Here is a 21060-nt window from a genome sequence, read left to right on the forward strand (position 1 = left end):
ATTCACGTAGATTTTTTATTTATAGTTTTCATAAAATGGTATTGTTTCTAATTTTATTTAATTAATTAATTTATAATTATCAAATCAATATTTTAAAATATATTAGTCCGTGCATAGCACGGGGGGTGATACTAGTTGAATATTAATTTCCGAGCACATTTTGGTGCTCGGAAGTTTTAAATCGACCATGTTATGTTCCAAACACATCAGCGCTTGACATTTTGCATATTTTTTCATATTATTCATTATATTGTTATTATTTATTATCATTGTATTTTTTTCTAAATTGTTAGTATTAAATACAAGAATAAAGTAAACAAAATTAAATTCCCATTGAAATAAGGGAAAACTGCCTTAAAAGTCACGAACTTTTTTCATTTTCCGGTTTGCCCATGAACAAAAAAATTGGCGTATAAAGTCATAAACTTTACCGGGTTGCTGGAATTTCCCATTTGACCCGACCCTGGAGTTTTCCAGTCGAAATCTTGCACACGTGGCAAGCCTGAAATCTAATGTGGAAAACGACGAAAATTCATTAACCCTAAAAGTTACAAACTTTTCCCATTTTCAGGTTTCTCCCACGAACTTTTCTCATTTTGTCGTCGCGATTTCTTCTTCCTCCTGCCGCGATTTCTGCTGTAATCCAATTTTGATTTTTTCCCGTTTTAAACAATTGAATATTGGTCAATTTCGGTTGAATGTGCGATTTTTCGATTTGTTTGAATTCAGTCAATTTTCTGTTTTGAATGTGTGGTTTCGATTTTATTAATTTTTTTAGAATAATCGCTTTAGCTCAGATTAGCTCCCAAATCTGGCTAACACCGCCGGTGGAGCTGCGAGTGGCGGCGGCGGAGGGAAGAAGAAGCTCTCTAGCAGCTATTGCGGGAATTGCAATTTGATATGTTCTAGGGTTGTTTCTCCTGCTATAACTATTATTTATCCTGTGTAGGAAGCAGAGCCGGAAGAAGTTGCGGTCAGTCGACGTGGCGGTGTTTAAGAATCAGGAAAGTGACTCCTCCGCCTCCATGCAGAAGCCCCTTACCGCAGCCATGCTCATCTTCGTCCGCACCGATTTGAGAGTTAGGTGAAGGTAAATTGAGGGTGTGTATTTAGGGTAAAAAATGGAGAGAATTAGGAGTGAATTAGGGTAAATTTGGGGATTCTGTGGGTTAAAGTACGAGTCAGCATAATTTTAACACGCCAGTACACACTCGACAACCACGTCAGCTTAAAAGGACACGCCAACTAGATAATTTTTAGTTCGTGGAAAAAATCGAAAAATGAGAATATTTTGTGACTTTTAGGGCAGTTTGAACGTCAGCAGCCACATCAACTTATACACTCAGCAACCACGTCAGCTTAAAAAGACATCTCAGATTGCTTCATGGCAGGAAAACCCGTCATGGGAAAACGGTGACCGAATGTAAAGTTCATGACATTATATGCCAATCTTTTAGTTCCTAGGAGAAACTGAAAAATGGAAAAAGTTTATGATTTTTAAGGCAGTTTGCCCTTAAAATAACTAAAATTATATTACAATTCATTTGAATCTAAAATGCTTAAAATCTATCATCCACTTCTTTACAATGGTTAAAATCTGGTTCTTTACAATGCTTAAAATCTGGTTCTTTACAATGCTTAAAATATGGTCCATCAACATCCTCATATGCTTATCTGAAGATGAAATTACAATACTTTTGCGATTTCCTCCTACATCTTGTAATTAATCTCGATCATCATCTCAATGCTCACAAGGTTCGGGTCGAACAGAATTTTCAAGTTTTTGCTACATATGCTTGACGCAACACTAGAAGATACAAACTGCACGTCAACATATAATTGGTAATTTCATATTATAACAAGCAATGTTTTTAAAACTAGAATGGTGAGGGAATCGGGAAAGCTACTGGTTCATGATTCAACCAGTCTGATCGGGTAAACCACTGGTCGTACCGTTGTACTATTACAAATTATATACTGTAATATACAAAAGGTATATCCAATTTAATGAATGATAAAATAAACTACATATATAACAAATTTAGTTAAATATACAAATTAGTACTCCCTTCGTCCCACTTAAAATGAAATATTTGGGAATCGGCACGAAATTTTATGTAGTGTTGTTTTGTGAGTTAATGAAGAGAGAGTAAAGTAAGATAGATGAAAAAGTAGAGATAGAGTTGTTTCCAGTTTAAGAAACGTTTCATTTCTAATGGGACAACCTAAAAAGGAAAACGTTTCATTTTTAATCGGACAGAAGGAGTATAAGTTAGTATGGATAAATTTTTTAATATTTTAGATATGAAAATAGATAAGTTCATATTAATTAAAAAAAAGTACTTCCTTCGTCCACCATTAAGAGTCTCATTTCTTGGCGGCATGAATTTTAAGAAATATTAAGAAAAGTGAGTGGAAAAAAAGTTAAATATGGTCCCACTTGTATATGTCTCCTTCGTCCTATAAAAATATGGGCAATGGATATGGCACTGTAATTAAAACAAAAATGGTAAAGTAAAAGAGAGGAGGAGAATGACAGTTAAAATAGTAATAATGGATAATGAAACCTTCATTATTAAATTGATATAACTTTCAAAGATAGAATGCACATATTTTTGTGGGACGAAGAAAATGGAAAGTGCACATATTTTTATGGAACGTTGGGAGTATTAGTTTTAAATAAAATATGAGTGGAATGAGATAGTGGAATGTGAGACCCTATAACCATTTATGGTAAAGTGAACCGGAACTCCTATTTGTGGATGAGCTAAAATAGAAAAACGAGACTCCTATTCGTGGACGGAGAGAATATATTATACAAATACTAATAATTAAAATTAGTAAAGAGTAAAATTTAATAGTAGATGATAAATATATTATCATATTAATAACTACTCATTTGAATAAAAATTTAAACATGAATTATTAGTTTGAGTAGATAAAAAAGTTATTTTGTTTAAGAAAAATGTGGTGGAGTGGTAATGGTCCTGGTGTCTTGACAATGAGGTCACGAGTTCGACCCCACCAAACTCATATTTTACAAATTTTTTAAAACAAAAAAGCCAAAAAAAAAAAACGGTTTCTGGTTCCCAGCCAGACCGGTCTGGCCAGCCGGTTTCGCCGGTTCATGGCGGTCTAACGTGCCAATGATTTATAAGGACAAACCGGACCAAACTACGTACCGGTTTGCGATCGAACCGTCCAATCTTGTCCCGATTTTTGAAACACTAATAACAAGTGATATGATTATGATCACGAACAATGACCCCTGAAGCGTGTGATTTTGCAGCCTATTGCATCATTCGTAAATGCATCTTGTCATATAAAAAATGAAACTAACAATGGTTTTGCTTTTTAAAAATAGTAATACTACCTCTTTCTCAAATAAAAAATGAAACAATATAAAAAATGAAACTAACGATGATTGTTGCTTATTTGAAATAGTAATACTCCCTCTGTCCTACTTTAGTAGTCCATTGACTTTTCTGCTTTTTTGTGTGAAAATGATAAAAAAAACAGTTAAAGAAGAGTAATGGTAAATTAAGAGAGAGAATAATATAGAGAAGAGTCTTATCTACATTATTGTCTCTCTTACTTTTACCATTTCTCCACTTTAACTATTTTTATCATTTTTACAAAAAGATGACAGAAAAGTCAATGGGACTGCTAAAGCGAGACGGAGGGAGTATTATCTTTGTCCACATAAAAATAGACCATTTTTACTATTTTGGATCGTCCATCAAAATAATTTTTAACCATGGGAAAATTTTAAACATTTAAATACTACTAATATTGTGGACTCCACAAATTCACTAACATTATTTCTCTTTTATTTTTTCCCCTGTCTCTTATTTTACCAATTACTACATATTAACACACGTGTTAAACACAATTATATCTATTTTTGGTGAATGGAGGTAGTAATTTATTTGCAAATAAATACTTTTCATTCTTTGAAGATAGTTTTTCTTGAAGCACAGTCTCCAAAATTGTTCTTCAATCTATTAATATAGCCGAAATTTTTTCATGGGTGGAAAATAACAAACTCAGGGTAAAGTTCGTGATATTATTTACCAATTTCAAAGTTCGTGGAAAAAACCCAACTTTTTGAAAGTTACATGATATTAGGTGCCAACAATCCCTTAATTATTTGTGGTCAATGTTGAACCCTTCTTAAAGACTTAAGAAGACCGAATTAGAGACTAAATTAGAGCCCTTCATTTTCTTAATCTTGTGGTTAGGATTAATTTATAATTAATTTAATATTTTATTTAATAAATATTTTTTTAAAAATTAAGAAAAATATTGATATTTTTTAATTTAATAAAAACTTGTTGGAGTAAATAATGAACTATATTCACTAAATAATGAATTAAATGAACGTATGTTATGAAGTAATTTTTCGCATTCATTACATACCTAATTTACTTACTCTGAAAGATAATTATGTCATAACACATTATGAAGTAATACACTAATGGAATGAAGTAATAACATGACTGAATGAAGTAATAAACTAATAGAATGAAGTAATATCATGACTGAATGAAGTAATAAATTCATTACTACTGCTTGGCGTTTAATACAGTTAATATTGTATTTCAATAAAATGTCATATTTACTTCATTACCAATGTTCATTTGGTTCATTATTTATTGAATATGATTCATTACTACCGCTTAACGTTTAACACTAAAATTTTTTGTATCATTAATGTATTTCAATAACATGTCAAAATTACTTCATAACATATGTTCATTTAATTCATTATTTAGTGAATATAGTTCATTATTTACTCCGACAAGTTTTTATTGAATTAAAAAAACAAAAAAAAATTAAAAAATTAAAAAAATTTATTGAATAAAATATTAAATTAATTATAAATTAATCATAACCACAATATTAAGAAAATGAAGTACCCTAATTTGATTTCAAAGTTCGGTCTTGAAGACTGCATTTTGTGAATAATTAGACTCTAGTTGGGATAGTAGGTGAGGAATCAAACAAAGTTGAATTGTCAAGATCAATATACACATTACGTTAATTAAGACGGCCAAAAATTGTTAATAAGAAGATAATGTTAGTATTAAAGAGGAATTAGTCAACAACAACTACTTCGAATACTAGTAGTATATTTTTAATGACAATTTGACATAATTAATCACTATTTGAATTGTATAAAAAGAATACGAAGATATCTGAATCGTACAAATTGAGCTTCTGAAATCAATAGCATAATTGATAATGGGTGAATCAATATCTCCTATGAATGGCGGCAGCGGCACATACAGTTACGCTAGAAACTCCACTTGGCAGGTTCACCTAAATTCCAATTTCTAGATTTTTTATACTATGATTCAATTTAATTACTATTTTGTTTCTTAAACTACATATATACAGAAAAATGGGGCAGCTGCTATGGAGAATGCATTGAAAGAGGCAGTGATGGAGAGCCTTGATCTACAAAACGTGTTGTGTGATTCCAACACATTCATCGTCGCCGATCTCGGATGCTCGGTGGGGCCCAACACATTCTACGCCATGGACACCATCATCGAAGCCGTTCAACGCAAGTGTAACAAAAGTAGCCTCGAATTCCAAGTTACTTTCATCGATAGAATTGGCAACGATTTCAACACTCTCTTCGCCTCTCTTCCTGAGCATGGGAGGAACAGGAACTACTTTGCGGCGGCCGTCCTTGGCTCCTTCTACGGCAGCCTGTTCCCCTCCTCTTCGGTCCACATCGCCTACTCCTCGTCCGCGCTCAACTGGCTGTCCAAGATGCCCGAGGGCTCTAATGCTACTAAAATCCATTACAATGGGGCCCCCGATGCGGTGGTGAGAGCTTATGAAACACAGTTCGAGGAAGACATGGAGGTGTTCTTCAGATGCAGAGCTCGGGAGATTGCGGCCGGAGGGCTGATGCTGTTTAACATGGCCGCTGCGCCTAGCAGAGACGTGCAACATCATGTAGCTTCGATGCTTACTTTTATCGAGTCCATCCTCATCGACATGGTAAAAGAGGTATATATTGTTTTTGCTTTAAGAAAAATGTAAACGAAGGGTTAGAAAATGTTAGCAGAATATGGACTCTTAATCGGAGATGGAGGGAGTATCAATTTTGTAATAGTCCATTAATTAGTGTAAGTGTATGAATATGATGTGTGCAGGGAGTATTAGAGCAAGAGGGAGTGAATTCGTTCAACATTCCTATTGATACTCAGTGGAGGAAATAAGGAGATTGGTTGAGAAAAATAAATGTTTTGAAATTGTGAAAATGGAAAAGGTGGAAAGTGCAGTGGCGGGGGAAACTAAGATTTCAGTAATGCACCTTAGAGCTGGATTGGAAGGGACTCTGACCAATCACTTTGGAAATGAGATTGTGGAACAAGTTTTTGAGAGGGCCATGCAACAACACCACAAGCTCCAATCCACTCAAATTCACACAAGCTCCACCGGTATCTTTGTTGTGCTCAGGCGCAATTAAATATATGCACGCTTTAATCCATATTTACACGTTTTGAGATGTAGACAAATGGAACCGAAGCCATGACGGTCGAGAGTAATTCTCTTATGTAATGCACTATATTTACAAAATAATAAACGAAGGATAGTGATGATCCAATTATCTCCTTTTAATGAAGTACATGATTTAGTTCAATATTGTAATAGTATGGCCCTTATAAGTCCCAATCTGCTCCACCAGTAACCAACCCATGTTTCATTTGGGCTTGAGCCCAAACTCCAGTGACGCCCTACATGTGGCAGATTGTGGTGGTGAGTTGGGGCTGAGTCTTTTATATACTAGAACCTTCTCCCTTCCTCCTCACTTTTGACTCTACCTCTTTTTTTTTTTTTTTTTTTTCTCTCGGTTGTGAGTGTTGAAAACTAGGGTTTGCTACCTTCTTCTCCGGTGTTCACTCTGTGCTATGAGCTTGAGAGTCTGGTCTCTCCTCTTCTATTCTGCGTGTGTATACACTTGGTGTGTGAGGAAGTGGAGTGTTGGAGAAACCTCTGGTTTCTGGTCAGATGCACTTGACCGTGTGAAGAGGTTTCTTGTGGATCTGGAGGATTAGGTAACTAGTGTTTGGCCGTGGCTTGAATCTTAGATTGTCTCTGCAACGAGGTGGTTGCTGGATCTAGGGTTTATGTGGATACGGTGGAGTAGATTGGTTATCTGCTAGGGTTTCTCCATTGAGGGGCAAATTAATTGATGACCAAGGAATTGAGAGTCGAATTCATAGGCCTGTGCAGTTGTACCTAGTGCAACTTGAGCCTATAACTTGTAGTTGATCTTCTGTTTGTTTCTTGGGTGTTTCTCTAATAGTTTACTTCGTACATTTAGAGGTGAACACATTTGATTCGTGTGTTAAGTGTTTTAGGTGAAGAGCACATGAAGATGATGGCTGTAGATCTAGTAGTGTAGTAGCTAGATCTTGTATTCTCTGTTGTATTACTTGTAATCTTGGCTGATATACACCTTACAAATATTAACAAGTTATCTGCCGTGTGGAGTAATTCTCTTACATAATGAACTATATTCGTTATTAAGATGAAATAATTCAAATGAATAATCCTTTTGTTGTTAAACGTGTTGATGGATTTTTATTAATTCGCATACAATGAATATTAGTGATGAACTAGTTATCTCCTTTTAATGAAGCAATACAATTCATTCTCCTTGCTTTGCATTTCACAACAACCATTCTCTGTGCTTTGCGATTTCTAAGTACGCTTCTGCTGCTAATTGGAGAAGTCATATATTGTGCGTGCAACATAAAAATTTTGAGTCATATGTCAGTGAATATATTTGAACTTCAAGTCATGCTCTCATAATGAGACATTCATGTTATATATTACTAGTATCACACCTGTGCGATGTGCGATGCACACATTAAAATATTTTAAAACATTGATTTTAGATGGTAAACAATACATGAATGGGGACATTTGAAACAATGACGGACCCAGGTGGGGTCGAGTGGGGTCGACCGACCTCACCGTCATCCGACGAGCACTGCCAGAAACTCCATTCATGGAGTTCCGAACAAAGGATTTCAACCACAATCCTTCATCCTTCTGGAAATAAAAGGAAAGATAGAGAATGTTGTGGGAAGAATAGTTGAGAGATTGGAGAGGGCAGAGTCAGTGTTCAGATCTACTGGAAAAAGACGAGTAATTAGTTGATAAAATGGGCTAAATATTGGGCCTACTATTAAAAATAGAATCTTTTACTACATAAATTGTGATGGGTAGACTTATTCAATTGAAATACTCATTGATTAACATAATACAATTACGTGGAGTGATCAATTGCTAACTAATTAGCAATCCCAAATTAAGACTAAATCTTAGCCATTAGATTAGAAGATCTAGTGGTTGAAATAATGCCACGTGTATTATATTTTTAATTAAGAAAATTAATAAATAAAATTAGAGGGTATTAATGTCAATTCCCTTTCATTAAAATCATCTTAAAACTTTAAATTTAAGTAACTCTCTCGATTTAAATTATTTTTTTGCAAAAAAATATATCAAATTAAAGATAATTTTATAAGGATTCTAACGAGATCTCAATTGTAGATGTTCCGACGACGTTCGGATGATGAAATTTGATATTTTTTTTTAGTTTTCGTAAATGTTGATAACCAGATTTTTATCAACAAATACATCAAAAAATCTCAATAAAACCATGTAAAAATCTCAATAAATATGTGTTGATATTTTCTTGTACTAGTGTTGATATTCTTATGTCATATTGTTGATATTTGTAATACACTATGTTGATATAAAAAAACATTCACAAAAATTATCATATGATAACATAATGACGATATTACCCTTTTGTTGATATTTTGTCTACTTTATTGAGATTCGTAAGATTTAATCTCATCCACTCATTTTAAAATCTAAGGGTGGAGATTTGGTCTTGATTTTAGATTAGGGTGCCATAAGCATTAGAACATGACCTATACAATTATATTTATAATTTTTTATTGATGATAATATCATTTTAACGTAATACCTCGTTATTATTTTTTTCTAATTTATCAATAAACATTAAAGTGATTATTTAAAGGAATATTTTAATACAACTTAAAAATAAATATAGTACTAAATAGAAAATAAACTATTTAAATTATAATATATTTTATTAAATAATTAATTAAATATTATATTTCATTATTTTGTAGTCATATATTCGACTCCATGAGTGTCAATTCCTGGATCCGTCATTAATTTGAAACATCATTTGATTAAGTTCTAAAAAGAAAAAATGAATCAACTTAAAGATTCCAATTATAATGGTTACAACATTAATTTAATGCTTGAATAAATATAACATAATAATAAAAAATAATACTCATATTAGAATTAGTTGTATAATGTAAATAAATATGTTTTAAATTAATATTAGACCAAATCGGATAAACTTATGACTATTGTGTTATACACAACACACTTAATAACAACACATTTAAAAAATAGGCATGCAAATAAATAATAAAAAATAACTAAACGATTTAGATAATATTAAAGTAACAAAATTAAATTTGAAGAATTGAGAATATAAACATACATTATTATTATATACTCATAAATTATGATGTAAAAAACGAAATTCATATTAAACTAATGTTGATTGAGAGTCAAGAGTACCTAAAATTTGATCAAATCTCTGCAAAAAGTTCAACAAAGAATGGCATGAGAAAAAGATAGAAACGTGTGGATTATAAACTATCAAGTGCTATATATTTATAGTAGAAATTAGAAGTTAATTTCTTTCAAAACCTTTCACTTCCTTCACTTATAATTAAAATAAAAGGAATTAACTTCCTACAATCAAAACCTATAAATATGAAGAATAAAACGTTAAAAAAACTGAATAATTAATTTCATTGATTGGTGGGGTCAAGACATTATAAGAGACACGTTATTTCTTATATTATGACATATTTTTTAAATATTGAAAATCATCCCATATAAGTTATAAATATTTCATAAAAAGTCAAAATTCGCCTTTTGTCTATGTATAAATTAGGATCTAAAGTCAAATCATATTGATATATTAAAAGTCATATGGAAAAATCAAACTTGATTTGTGTGCATGAAGTGAATTTGTGTATATTTGTGCATGTAGTGTGTGTCACAACATCACGGAGCCTACAAGCCTGAAGATGTTATGATCTTCGTATTCGACAAAATGATATGCGAGACAGAATGGGAAGCGCCGATTGTTGTTTTGGACTAGGGTTCTAGGATTTTTTTTTAGGATTTGGGCCTAATAATATCAAGTTTGGGGCGGAAATTAAATTCAAAGTGTTGGACCAAATTGAATAATTGTGCGGACTAGAAATTTAAGTTAAAGGTTTTGGAGCTGCCTAATATATTTGAGTTTGGGTTAATTAAATTAAGTTTGGGCCTTGGGCGAGGTTTTAAGTTGTTAAGGTTACTTAATTCTAGGCCAGGCAGCTTGGCCTAGGCCCGGTGTTGGCCGTGTTGGGGTTTGTATACTAAAAGATGCTTCGAGCGTTATGCCTTTGTACAGTCAGCTCATGCACGTATACAAGAAACGCCACATTCACTTGTTTACCTAATTATGAGAATAAATAATATAATTTAATGGTTTATTTTTGAAATTTAATAAACAAGTCTAAGGCTTCTTAATAAGAAGGTTAAAGTAGGGGAATACGATGGCTTCCATGTGTTCACCAGTAGGGGACTTGAACGGATGTAGTAAGAAGAAAAATGTATTCACAACCTAAATAGGTTTTGACTACCTATTGGTTTGATTGCGGTGTTTGTGATAATTCTCTTTTACCTAAAAAGATATTAGTAACAACGATGTGGTAAAGCATTGAAAGGATCTAATACGAAATGTATTCTTTATTGCTATCTACTTTAAGAATATATTTCAGAAAGTTTAGTATTTTCTAGTCTATGAAATTAATATCAATATTGTTTATTTAATCAAACGCCACTTTGACTTATCAATATGGGAGACTTTGTACGTAACTCAAACATGATATCTTGGGTGGTAGTAATTGAATAACATGAACGTATTAAAATATTATTTCATAGAATTTGCGTGCCCAGTGTGGTATGATTTAATCCCTAAGGGGTGATCCCCAAAGAGGTGTTTGAAAAAGGAATTTATTATTCAGAAATATGCGCAGTTGAAATTTATTCCACGAATAATAAATAAAGTTTCAAACTAGACAACTCTTCGGAGAATTAATTTAATTCATATCACATAGCAGACAAAGAATTAAATTGACGGATCAAGATAATCTTAAACGCGGGAAATATTGTAAAATAAAATGGACCCGAGTTATTTGTAATTTGGTGATTTAGATGGGAGTGCAATATTATTCTTTAGTGGAACAAAATAATATTCCATTGATAATGTATTAAATCATGGGTCATTTGATTTAGTTAGATATTTATCTAATGGGTGAGCCCAACATCTATTTCATTCCATGGATCCTCATTCTAGCCCAATAAGTCTTTTATAAATAGTGGTGAGATGTGGAAACCCTAGCACACAATTGACACAATTCACAACTCGAAACCCTAGCCCTAGCCTCCTATAACTCGGCCTTTCTCTCTCCTTTTTGTCTTGATTTTCGAGCCAATAGAACAAGGAGATCTAGGATTTTGGTTTAGCTTTGTCTTGTTCATCCTAAAAATCGATATAGATTGTTTTGTGTGGTGTTGTTCCTAGATCTCACCAAAGCTATTGTTGATTGTTCAAGATCCGCCCACACAGATGAATAATCAAGGACAAGGGAATAGAATGGAAGATTCGTGGTCGATAAACAAAGGATCTTCGGGTGGTGCAGCTAGCAACGTCGATCCTTTGATGGATCAAGAGGTAACAATCGATTCTACATCAAATAAGCATGATTATGTGTTTTTGATGTGTTATATCTATAGATCTATGTTATTTGCATGAAATTGGAATCGAACCTATAATTACCAAAATAGATCCGTAAGGATTTGTTTGTTTTCTGTGTCTTCGGCTGCGGTAGTTCCAACAGATCGACCCTGGCCCGGTCCACCAGTGAAACGAAGCGGGTCTGGGCTCGGCTCAATGGTTGAAATGTGGGCTCCAATTGGGTTTGCAAACCTAGGCCCCGCCTAGGACTAGGACCATCTAAAGCCCAGTCCAGGCCCGGGCCCATCAGGCCCACCTTATATAATTAATTTTTTAGAATATAATTATATAAATAACCACTAATAATTGTATATTTATGTATTTATGTATGTCATTTTATGTATGACATGTTAATCTTTTTTATATCGTTACAATATGTTGGACGTCACCGAATTGAATCAAACAGTAATAGTCTTGACTACATAAGTTTCAAACTAAATTATACTCATATGCAACAATCAATCTTGACTACATCCAATATTTTTCTTATATTTTTATATCCAAAATGTAAAAAAGATGATTTTGAAGTTCATCTTTAAAAATATAATGTATTCAAACCTCAATATTTGATTAAAAATTCTAGAATTCTTTAAATTCATTAATTATTTCATATACTTCTTGTTTTAAAAATACAACATCAACTTATATGTCTTCATCTACTAATAAAAGCAACAATATTGGTTTCGCCTTTAATTATGAACTTACTTTTAGATTGAATAAAGAGCATGAAAAATGATATTAATACAAAGTCAGTAAATAAACTTAAACACAAAGTTTAAATTTAGTGTAAATGAGATATAATACAAGTTATATATATTATTTAAATATAATATTGTTAGCATCTCTTTAAAATACATAAATAAAAAATTTTAAACAAAGCCCTGCCCGGTCCAGACCCACTTGACAAGTGAGCTTGGGCTAGGCTGCGCGTAGCAAAATTAATAAAACCCGGCTCAGCCTAACCCGCCTAAGACATGTGCATGGGTCGTGCTCACTTCACTCACATTTTATTATAAAATTAATATAAAAAAATGGACTTCATATTCCAGTAACTTTCCTAACCCACTATATTGTACATTCTCTAAACCCGGGCCTACAACAAATGTGACTCATATTGTGGGACGAATGGAGTATTTATTACTCCCTCTGTCCCATTACAAATGAAACATTTACTTTTTGGCACAGAATTTATTTGGTGTTGTTTTGTGAGTTAATGAGAAGAAAATAAAGCAAGGGAAATAAAAAGTAGAGATGATATTGTTTCCATTTTAAGCAACGTTTCATTTTTAATAGGACAACCTAAAATGGAAAACGTTTCTTTTTAATGGGATAGAGAGAGTATATTTTTTTCAAAACGGCTATAGAAAATGAAATGACTCTACTACTATGAAACGGACGAGTACATGGTTAGCCTCTAGCATTTTAAAAAGTTAGAGCACTCACAATAGTGCCCTAGCCACCGCCTAGTGAGACGGTGGTCGGTCTATTGCAAGCCGGACGTTCGCTGTGGCGGCCTGGGGACAGCTGGGTAGACGGCGGAGGTGACTGGTAGGCGGTGGTCTATTGTGCGCCGCGAGACCCCAACGGTGGTAATATTCGATTGTTTTTTCTTAATTTATTTCTATAAATTAAACATCTTCCTCATTTTTTAACCACATCCACATAGGGATGTCAGTGTAGCCCGCAACCCGTGGGTTGACCCGAATAGCCCGCCAAATTTATAGGGTTAGGGTTGAAAATTTTTAGCCTAATAAAATTAAAACCCGATTAGCCCGCACCCGATTAACTTGCAACCCATTATGTCCAGACCTGAAAAGATGCTTTAAATTTACAACCATATTTGTTGGGGTTTGTATATTAAAAGATGCTTCGAGCGTACATGCCTTTGTACAGTCAGCTTGTGCATGTATAAGAGAAACGTCACATCCACTTGTTTACCTATTTATGAGAATAAATAATATAATATAATGATTTATTATTGAAATATGATAAACAAGTCTAAGGCTTTTTACTAAGAAGGTCAAGTAGAGAAATTCGATGAATCTCCTCATGAGTTTTCCAGTAGGGGACTTGGCCAGATCTAGTAAGAAAAAAAACGTATTCACTACCTATTGGTACGGTTGCGGTGTTTGTGATAATTCTCTCTTACCTAAAACGAGATTAGTAATACCGGTGTGGTAAAGCACTGAAAGGATCTAATATGAAATGTATTCTTTATTGCTATCTACTGTAAGAATATATTTCAGAAGTTTTAGTATTTTCTAGTTTATGGAATTAATATCAATATTGTTTATTCAGTCATACGCCACTTTGACTTATCAATGTGAGAGTTTGTACGTAACTCAAGTTCATGATATCTTGGGTGGTAGTAATTGAATAACATGAAGGTATTGGAATATTATTTCATAGAATTCACGTGCCCAGTGTGGTATGATTAAATCCCTAAGGGGTGATCCCCAAGAGGTGTTTGAAAAATGAATTTATTATTCAGAAAACTGCGCAGTTGGAATTTATTCCACGAATAATAAATAAATTTTCAAACTAGAAAAACTCTTTGGAGAATTAATTTAATTCTAGTCACATAGTAGACAAAAGAATTAAATTGACGGATCAAGATAATCTTAAGCGCGGGAAATATTATAAAATAAAATGGACCCAAGTTATTTGTAATTTGGTGATTTAAGTGGGAGTGCAATATTATTCTTTAGTGGAACAAAATAATATTCCATTGATAATACATTAAATCATGGGTCTTTTGATTTAATTAGTTAATTATCTAATGGGTGAGCCCAACACTTAAGTCATTCCATGGATCCCCTTACTAGCCCATTAAGTCCACTATAAATACTGAAGAGATGTGGAAACCCTAGCACACAATCCAAGACAACACAAAACCCTAACCCTAGGAGGCAAATCGGCGCCTCCCTCTTCTCTCTCACTTGTCTCGATTTTCGTGCCTAGCACGTGGGAGAATTAGGGTTTTGATTATTGTTCTTGATCTATCCTAATTCATAGGATTAGATCTAGACAATTTGGTGTTTGTATTGGTTTTCCCTAAATCCATTCAAAGTTATTTAATTGATAATCTAAGATCCGCCCACACGGATGGAGAATCAAGGACAAGGGAATAGTACGGAAGATTCGTGGTCGATAAACCAAGGATCTCCGGGTGGTGCAGCTAGCAACGTCAATCCAATGATGGATTATGAGGTAACAATCGAATCTACATCGAATATGCATGATTATGTGTTTTTGATGTATTATATCTATAGATCTATGTTTATTGCATTAAATTGGAGTCGAATGCATAATCACCTAAATAGATCCGTTAAGGACCTGTTTGTTTTCCGTGTCTTCCGCTGCGGTAGTCCCAACAATATTTTCATCTCTCTAGAGTTTGCACAATGCAAGGCCACACTGATTCCCCCGGCACCAGAGAATCGCACTACCCGAGCAACAGGAGCCTGTATCCAAGCAGTGGGACTCAAGTCCCGAGTACCGCCACCAACACTATCGTCGATGTGGGCGGATTCGCCGGATATGGGGCTTGGGGGTATCAGAGTGCCCATCCACCCCAGATGTGGGGTCCTTCCTCTGTTGGAGTTTGTATACTAAAAGATGCATCAAGCATACATGGCCTTGTACAGTCAGCTCATGCACGTATACGATATAACGCAACATCCACTTGTTTACCTAATTATGAGAGTAGATAATATAATATAATGGTTTTTTTATTGAAATGTAAATAAACAAGTCTAAAAACTTTTACTAAGAAGGTTAAAGTAGGGAATCTGATGGGTTCTCAGTAGGGGACTTTATCGGTTCTAGTAAGAAGAAAAACAAGTTCACTGCCTAGATAGGCCTTGGCTACCTATTGTTATGGTTGTAGTGTTTGTAATAATTCTCTCTTATCTAAGAAGAGATTAGTAACCCTAGTGTAGTAGAACACTGAAAGGAGCAACCCGAAATATATTATTTATTGCTATCTATAAAAAGAATATACTTTAGAAATTTTAGTACTTCTTAGTCTTTTCAAATAATATCAATATGTGAGAGTTTTTCGCAACTCAACCATGGTATCTTGGGTGGTAGTAATTGAATAACATGAAAATATTATAATATTATTTCATAGAATTTGTGTGTCCATTGTGGTAGTATGATTTTATCCCCAAGAGGCGTTTGAAAAAAGAATTTATTATTCAAAAATCTGCGCAGTTGAAATTTTATTCCATTAATAATAAATAAAGTTTCAAACTAGAAAAAGTCTTTGGAGAATTAATTTAATTCAAGTCACATAGCAAACAAAGAATTAAATTAATGGATTAAAATAATCTTAAACGCGGAAAATATTATAAAATAAAATGGAACCCAAGTTCTTCGTAATTTGGTGATTTAGATGAGAGCTCAATATTATTCTTCAGTGGAATAAAATAATATTCCATTAGATAATTATTAAATCATGGGTTAACTGATTTAATAAGTTTATTGTCTAATGGGCTAGCTCAACATCTAACCACTCCATGAATCCCCATTCTAGCTCGATAGAAATTCATCTTATAAATAGTGGAGAGAGGTGAGAAACCCTTCAATACAATTGCACAACACAGTCCTTACCAAACCCTAGCCACCACCGGCCTTCTCTATCTCCATCTTGCATCGGTTTTTGTGCCCTTGTTATAGGGAGATTATTGTTTTGGATTTTGTTCTTGTTATATCGTGATACATAAGATTAGATCAATCTCGTATTTTTGTGTAGTTCTCCCAAGGTCTTATTTCTCTATATTGATTCTTCAAGATCCGCCCACCCGGATGAACAATAAAAAAGGTGGGAATAGAATGGAAGATTCGTGGCTGAGAAATCATAGATTGACGAGGGATTCTACTAGCAACGTCGATCCATTCAAGGATCAAAAGGTAACAATCGTGTCTCTACATCAAATAACATGTTTGATGTGATCTAGATTAAATTGCATGAAATTGGAATCGAATACACAATAAAAAAAATAGGACACATTCAAAAAAGGAAAGTTTTCAACAACTTTTCTCTTACTTTTTCCCTTCTCTCTTACTAATAATATGGACCTCACATTCTAATAACACTACTTCTCTCTTACATTTTTTCTTTCTCTCTTACTTTACCAATTCTACATTAAAACCCGTGCCATTCACATAGTGCCCTATTTTTTGTGGACGTAGGGAGTATTTGTTTTCAGTGTCTTCCCCCGCGGTAACTCCAACACCCTCCACCCCACCCTGGTTCCATCAGGGTGCCCCCTCCACCCCAATTGTGGGGTTCCTCCATCCAACCAAAGGACTTTGGGTCGACTCCAATCGGCATTTGGGGACTACTGGCCCAAATTGGGCGCGGTGAACAATCCGTCGATCGATACCAATACTCCCTCTTCCCACCCCCGAATCCCTTGTTGTTTTTGATCCGTCGTCATTCAAGCAGATGGGTATCAGTCCAATGCGGTGGAAGAATTATGTACCGCCCCCGTCATCGGCACCGGTACATGGACGCATAGAGACGTCAGTGCCGAGCCAGAGAGCGGGTAGGAGATGCGGTGGCTGCGACGGTGGGAGAGGCGGCCGGAGCCGGTTGGGGTCTTCGTACTACTCAGTGGAGGAGTTTATTGTTGTGGCAAAGGCGTGACACTCAATCTCGGTGGATCCAGCTGTTGGAACAGATAAGACAGAGAGCGGTTTCTAGGCCTGTGTCGTCACTGCCTACGATGAGTTCAAGTGGCGAGGTGCGGTGGACTGGAATGAGGACCAGCTCCACTAATAATGGAAGAGGATTTAAATTGTCGGCAGCAGGTTCTCGGGTATCCACGCGAACAATTTTTGCCTGGTCAAGAGCGGCCGCAGCGAGGCCGACATAAAGGCTCTGTCGTACGAGATGCACAAAGAGAATGAGAAATATCCCAAATTAACCTACTGGGAGGAATATCTCATCCTTAGGGATTCAATGAAATTCAGAGCCGTCTGTGAGGAAGAAGGTCAGGCTCCGCCGAAGCGGACGAGACTCGGAGCATAACTACAGCAGTAGTGGCTCACAGTCTATCGACCTCAACGAAAGAGTTGAGGAGGAACCCCTGCCACAGTTTCCCGCCGTCGAAGTCCACCTGGCTAGCAATCCACTATTCGAGATGCAATAGCCGGTGGTTCTTCTGCTTCTGGACCCTGCGCCTTTGCCAAAGGCGGAGGTGCTATCCGGAAACTTGATGCTTCAGCGGCAGAAGCAGCTGATCGAGGTCTGTGGACGTTTGACCAACAAAACCAACCCGAGGATCAGGCGGACGTACGAGGCTTTCATAAATCAGTAGAAGGTCCAGCTGGGGTTGCCATCCCCGACGACGAGGCGGAGGCTGCTGGGGATGCAGTTGATGCGGCGGATTCTGGAGATGACACCGAGTGAGCTGCCGGTGTTTTTATGTAATTCTGGTTGTGTAATTTTCTAAAATTTATAATACAACGAATATTTGGCTTTAATTTTTTTTATGAATTATGTTTTCTTTGTACAATTAATTTTGTTCTTGTACAATTAAAATATACCGACAATTATAAAAAATGTAAGGCGTGGCTAGACAAGTTTTATGTTGCTGAGACATAACTGTGATGACTAGGCGGATAAGTTTCTTTTTAGAGGTTGCGGCGTGCCTGTTCTACTATTATGGGACAGTCTTACTTCTCACCTGCCACTTACTTTATTCTCTCTACTTTATTCACTTTTTACTCTATTCTCTCTACCTTTTTCTCCCTCTTACCTTTTTATCTATTTATTTAACACATCCAATATACCTTTCTAAAACTCCGTGCCGAAAAGTTTCGCCTCAACTATGGCGAAACGGAGGGAGTATCTAGAAATAGAATAAATCAAAACAAATCCTAACAATTACAAAATATAAATATGTCAAATTAAATTAATGTTTAAAAATATATTTAAGAGGCGATTGAAATAGTAAACCAAGCTCGATAAATATTTTTTGTCAATTTATTTCCAGTAATTGCATAGAGTTGGTACAAACAAGTACAATTATGATATTCCCATGATAGAACATTCATCATTTTATTCTTTTACAATTTACTACTACCTCCTTAGCTTCAAGTTTGTCCATGACTGATTTGGACAACTGAATCAATAACTCTATTCCACCACTACTCTTTGTTTCCATAAAATAAGCCACGTTTTTGAAAGGAGACCCAATGTTAATGACCCGGTCAGGTGTGCCCCACCCAAAATCCGCTTCGTAGAAAGGAAACTTGCACATATTCGTGAAGGAGAATATAACCTTCACGGCTTGACTGGCTTGAGCCAGAGTAATTGCATCTCCCTCTTCTTCAGCCGCCCCAAATATGCGCTGTCGAAAGCCTTCAAGGCGTCCCGCAGCTTCCACATAAGCTCGTCTCCGCCGTCCCCGAGCGCCGCCTTCACCATCGTAGTTACTACAAAGTTACCAAACTGATATTCGGAGAGAGGAGGGTCGGCCCGGCTCCTCATATTTACTGCAGTATACACTAAGGGGCTTCTTGGTATGATGGAATGGAATGTGATTCCTACTTCCATTCTATTAATTTGTTTTGATGGAATGAATGAATGAATGGATGAAAATGCAAAGAAAATCCTAGGAAATTGACATTTGATTCCAACCTCCATTTGATTCCACTCTCATTCCATTTCATCATACAAAGCATAAGCAGTTCTGACCCGGGTCGGATCTGATGTCTGTATACATGCTCCATACAGAAGCCGCTAGTGCCTCGAACCGACTCGGACGAAGCCCACCTGCGGTGTACCTTATTGGCAAATGAAACACAATAAATATAACAATATCCCATATATGAAAGTTTTAGGGTTTAGGGTAGTAAAGAGACAACCAAACCACTATATAAATCTTATTGGCCACTGCTTATATCATTAATTGGGTTTTAGACGAGAACCCTATACTAAATTTAATGAAACTTAAAATAGTTTATTTGGACTTTAAATTTGGGTGGATTTTAGGATAGAAAGTAGTACATATTCCTCTTTTGAAGTCATTTTCTTTTTTTTTTTCAAAAAGCAATAAACTTTTCTTTTCTATACTTTATTCTCTCTTTTATCTCTCTACATTTTTCATTTTCTACTTTATTATTCATTTACTTACCTCACTTTACACAATTTTTCTTAAATCTCGTGCCGAAATGAAACGCTTCTACTACAAAGTACCTTTTCTGGAGAGCGGTGATCTCTGACACCGAAAACATGATGATTCTGGCGGCGACCTTTTCCTCATTCAATCCTGTTGGGGGCTGGAGGTTGTTGAGGACGTCCAGCGGCGGAGCGTAGGTGGCCGTGTCGAATTTCAGGAGCGCCACGCTGCCGTGTCTGGCGACGGCGGACCAGGTGTTGACGATTGACACAAAAGATAAACCGTCGGCGATCTTGTGTGCGAGGTTGATCCCCGCAGCGGAGATGGGTGGCTTGAACGGCCAGGCAAAGGTCATCCGTTTTGAAAGATATAAATTTCTTGAAATATTTAGGGTTTTGATTGGTAGTGGCTTGCGAGAGATTGCAGTCTGCTTCCGCCTCGGAGAAGGGGATTCCGGTGTCGTTGCATTAGACGTAGAGGTTGCCGACGAGGCGGCCGGCGAGGGGTAGTATATGGAGAGGACCTCTGATAAGGATTTCTTTAGCTCCTTTGCGTTATTGGAGTTTGAAATTTGGGGATTTGATGAGTAGAAGTAGACGAACTGAATGGATGATGGAACCATACATTGATCAAGATATGAAAGTTGGTGTTTTTGAAGAGATTTTGGAGTGGGAGAAGAGGGTGTGATAGTCTCTATGGAGATTTGTTTAGTTTCGGTTTCCATTATTGTTCTTCTTAATTACTCTTTCTCTTCCTCTCCTCAATTCGTACATGAAAGCCATAATTCCAACACTGTAAGTAGATTAACAATCTACCTATTTTAACTTTAAAAAAATGGAATCATTAAGGTTAGAGTTGCGCGCGTATAAATTGACTATATTGAATTGAATAGTAATATACCAAGACATGTGATGATGCGTGATTAATTTTTGAAGTTGGAGAGATATATTTGACAATATGGGTAGATTAACAATCTGGTTATGTGAATAA

The 21060-nt window shown here is 35.4% G+C and overlaps 2 protein-coding genes across 2 annotated transcripts; one reads left to right on the top strand and one right to left on the bottom strand.

The window, feature by feature from the left end:
- The first annotated feature begins 5244 nt into the window (after positions 1 to 5244).
- Positions 5245 to 6104, top strand: LOC125218084 (loganic acid O-methyltransferase-like). The gene is made up of 2 exons (XM_048119684.2): positions 5245 to 5316; positions 5401 to 6104. The coding sequence occupies exons 1-2, from the start codon at positions 5245 to 5247 to the stop codon at positions 6055 to 6057; spliced, it is 729 nt and encodes a 242-aa protein (XP_047975641.1). The 3' UTR covers positions 6058 to 6104.
- Positions 6105 to 19232: 13128 nt separating this feature from the next.
- LOC125218063 (uncharacterized) lies at positions 19233 to 20692 on the bottom strand. The gene is made up of 3 exons (XM_048119660.1): positions 20148 to 20692; positions 19627 to 19735; positions 19233 to 19367 (listed from the first exon to the last, which is right to left on the bottom strand). Exons 1-3 carry the CDS (start codon positions 20690 to 20692, stop codon positions 19233 to 19235), a joined length of 789 nt encoding a protein of 262 aa, XP_047975617.1.
- Between the last annotated feature and the right edge of the window lie 368 nt (positions 20693 to 21060).

Source organism: Salvia hispanica, chromosome 1, assembly GCF_029641045.1.
Source record: "Salvia hispanica isolate PSC_SH4W2 chromosome 1, Shi_PSC_v1, whole genome shotgun sequence".
Lineage (NCBI taxonomy): Eukaryota > Viridiplantae > Streptophyta > Magnoliopsida > Lamiales > Lamiaceae > Salvia > Salvia hispanica.

What these genes read in the sequence shown, in the direction of transcription:
- LOC125218084 (XM_048119684.2), top strand. Translation starts at nt 5,245, where the DNA reads ATGGGTGAATCAATATCTCCTATGAATGGCGGCAGCGGCACATACAGT. An exon ending in CTAGAAACTCCACTTGGCAG is followed by an intron (nt 5,317 to 5,400) that starts GTTCACCTAAAT and finishes ACATATATACAG; the next exon opens with AAAAATGGGGCAGCTGCTAT.
- LOC125218063 (XM_048119660.1), bottom strand. Translation starts at nt 20,692, where the DNA reads ATGGTTCCATCATCCATTCAGTTCGTCTACTTCTACTCATCAAATCCC. An exon ending in ATCACCGCTCTCCAGAAAAG is followed by an intron (nt 19,736 to 20,147) that starts GTACTTTGTAGT and finishes TTTGCCAATAAG; the next exon opens with GTACACCGCAGGTGGGCTTC. An exon ending in GTCAGAACTGCTTATGCTTT is followed by an intron (nt 19,368 to 19,626) that starts GTATGATGAAAT and finishes ACGATGGTGAAG; the next exon opens with GCGGCGCTCGGGGACGGCGG.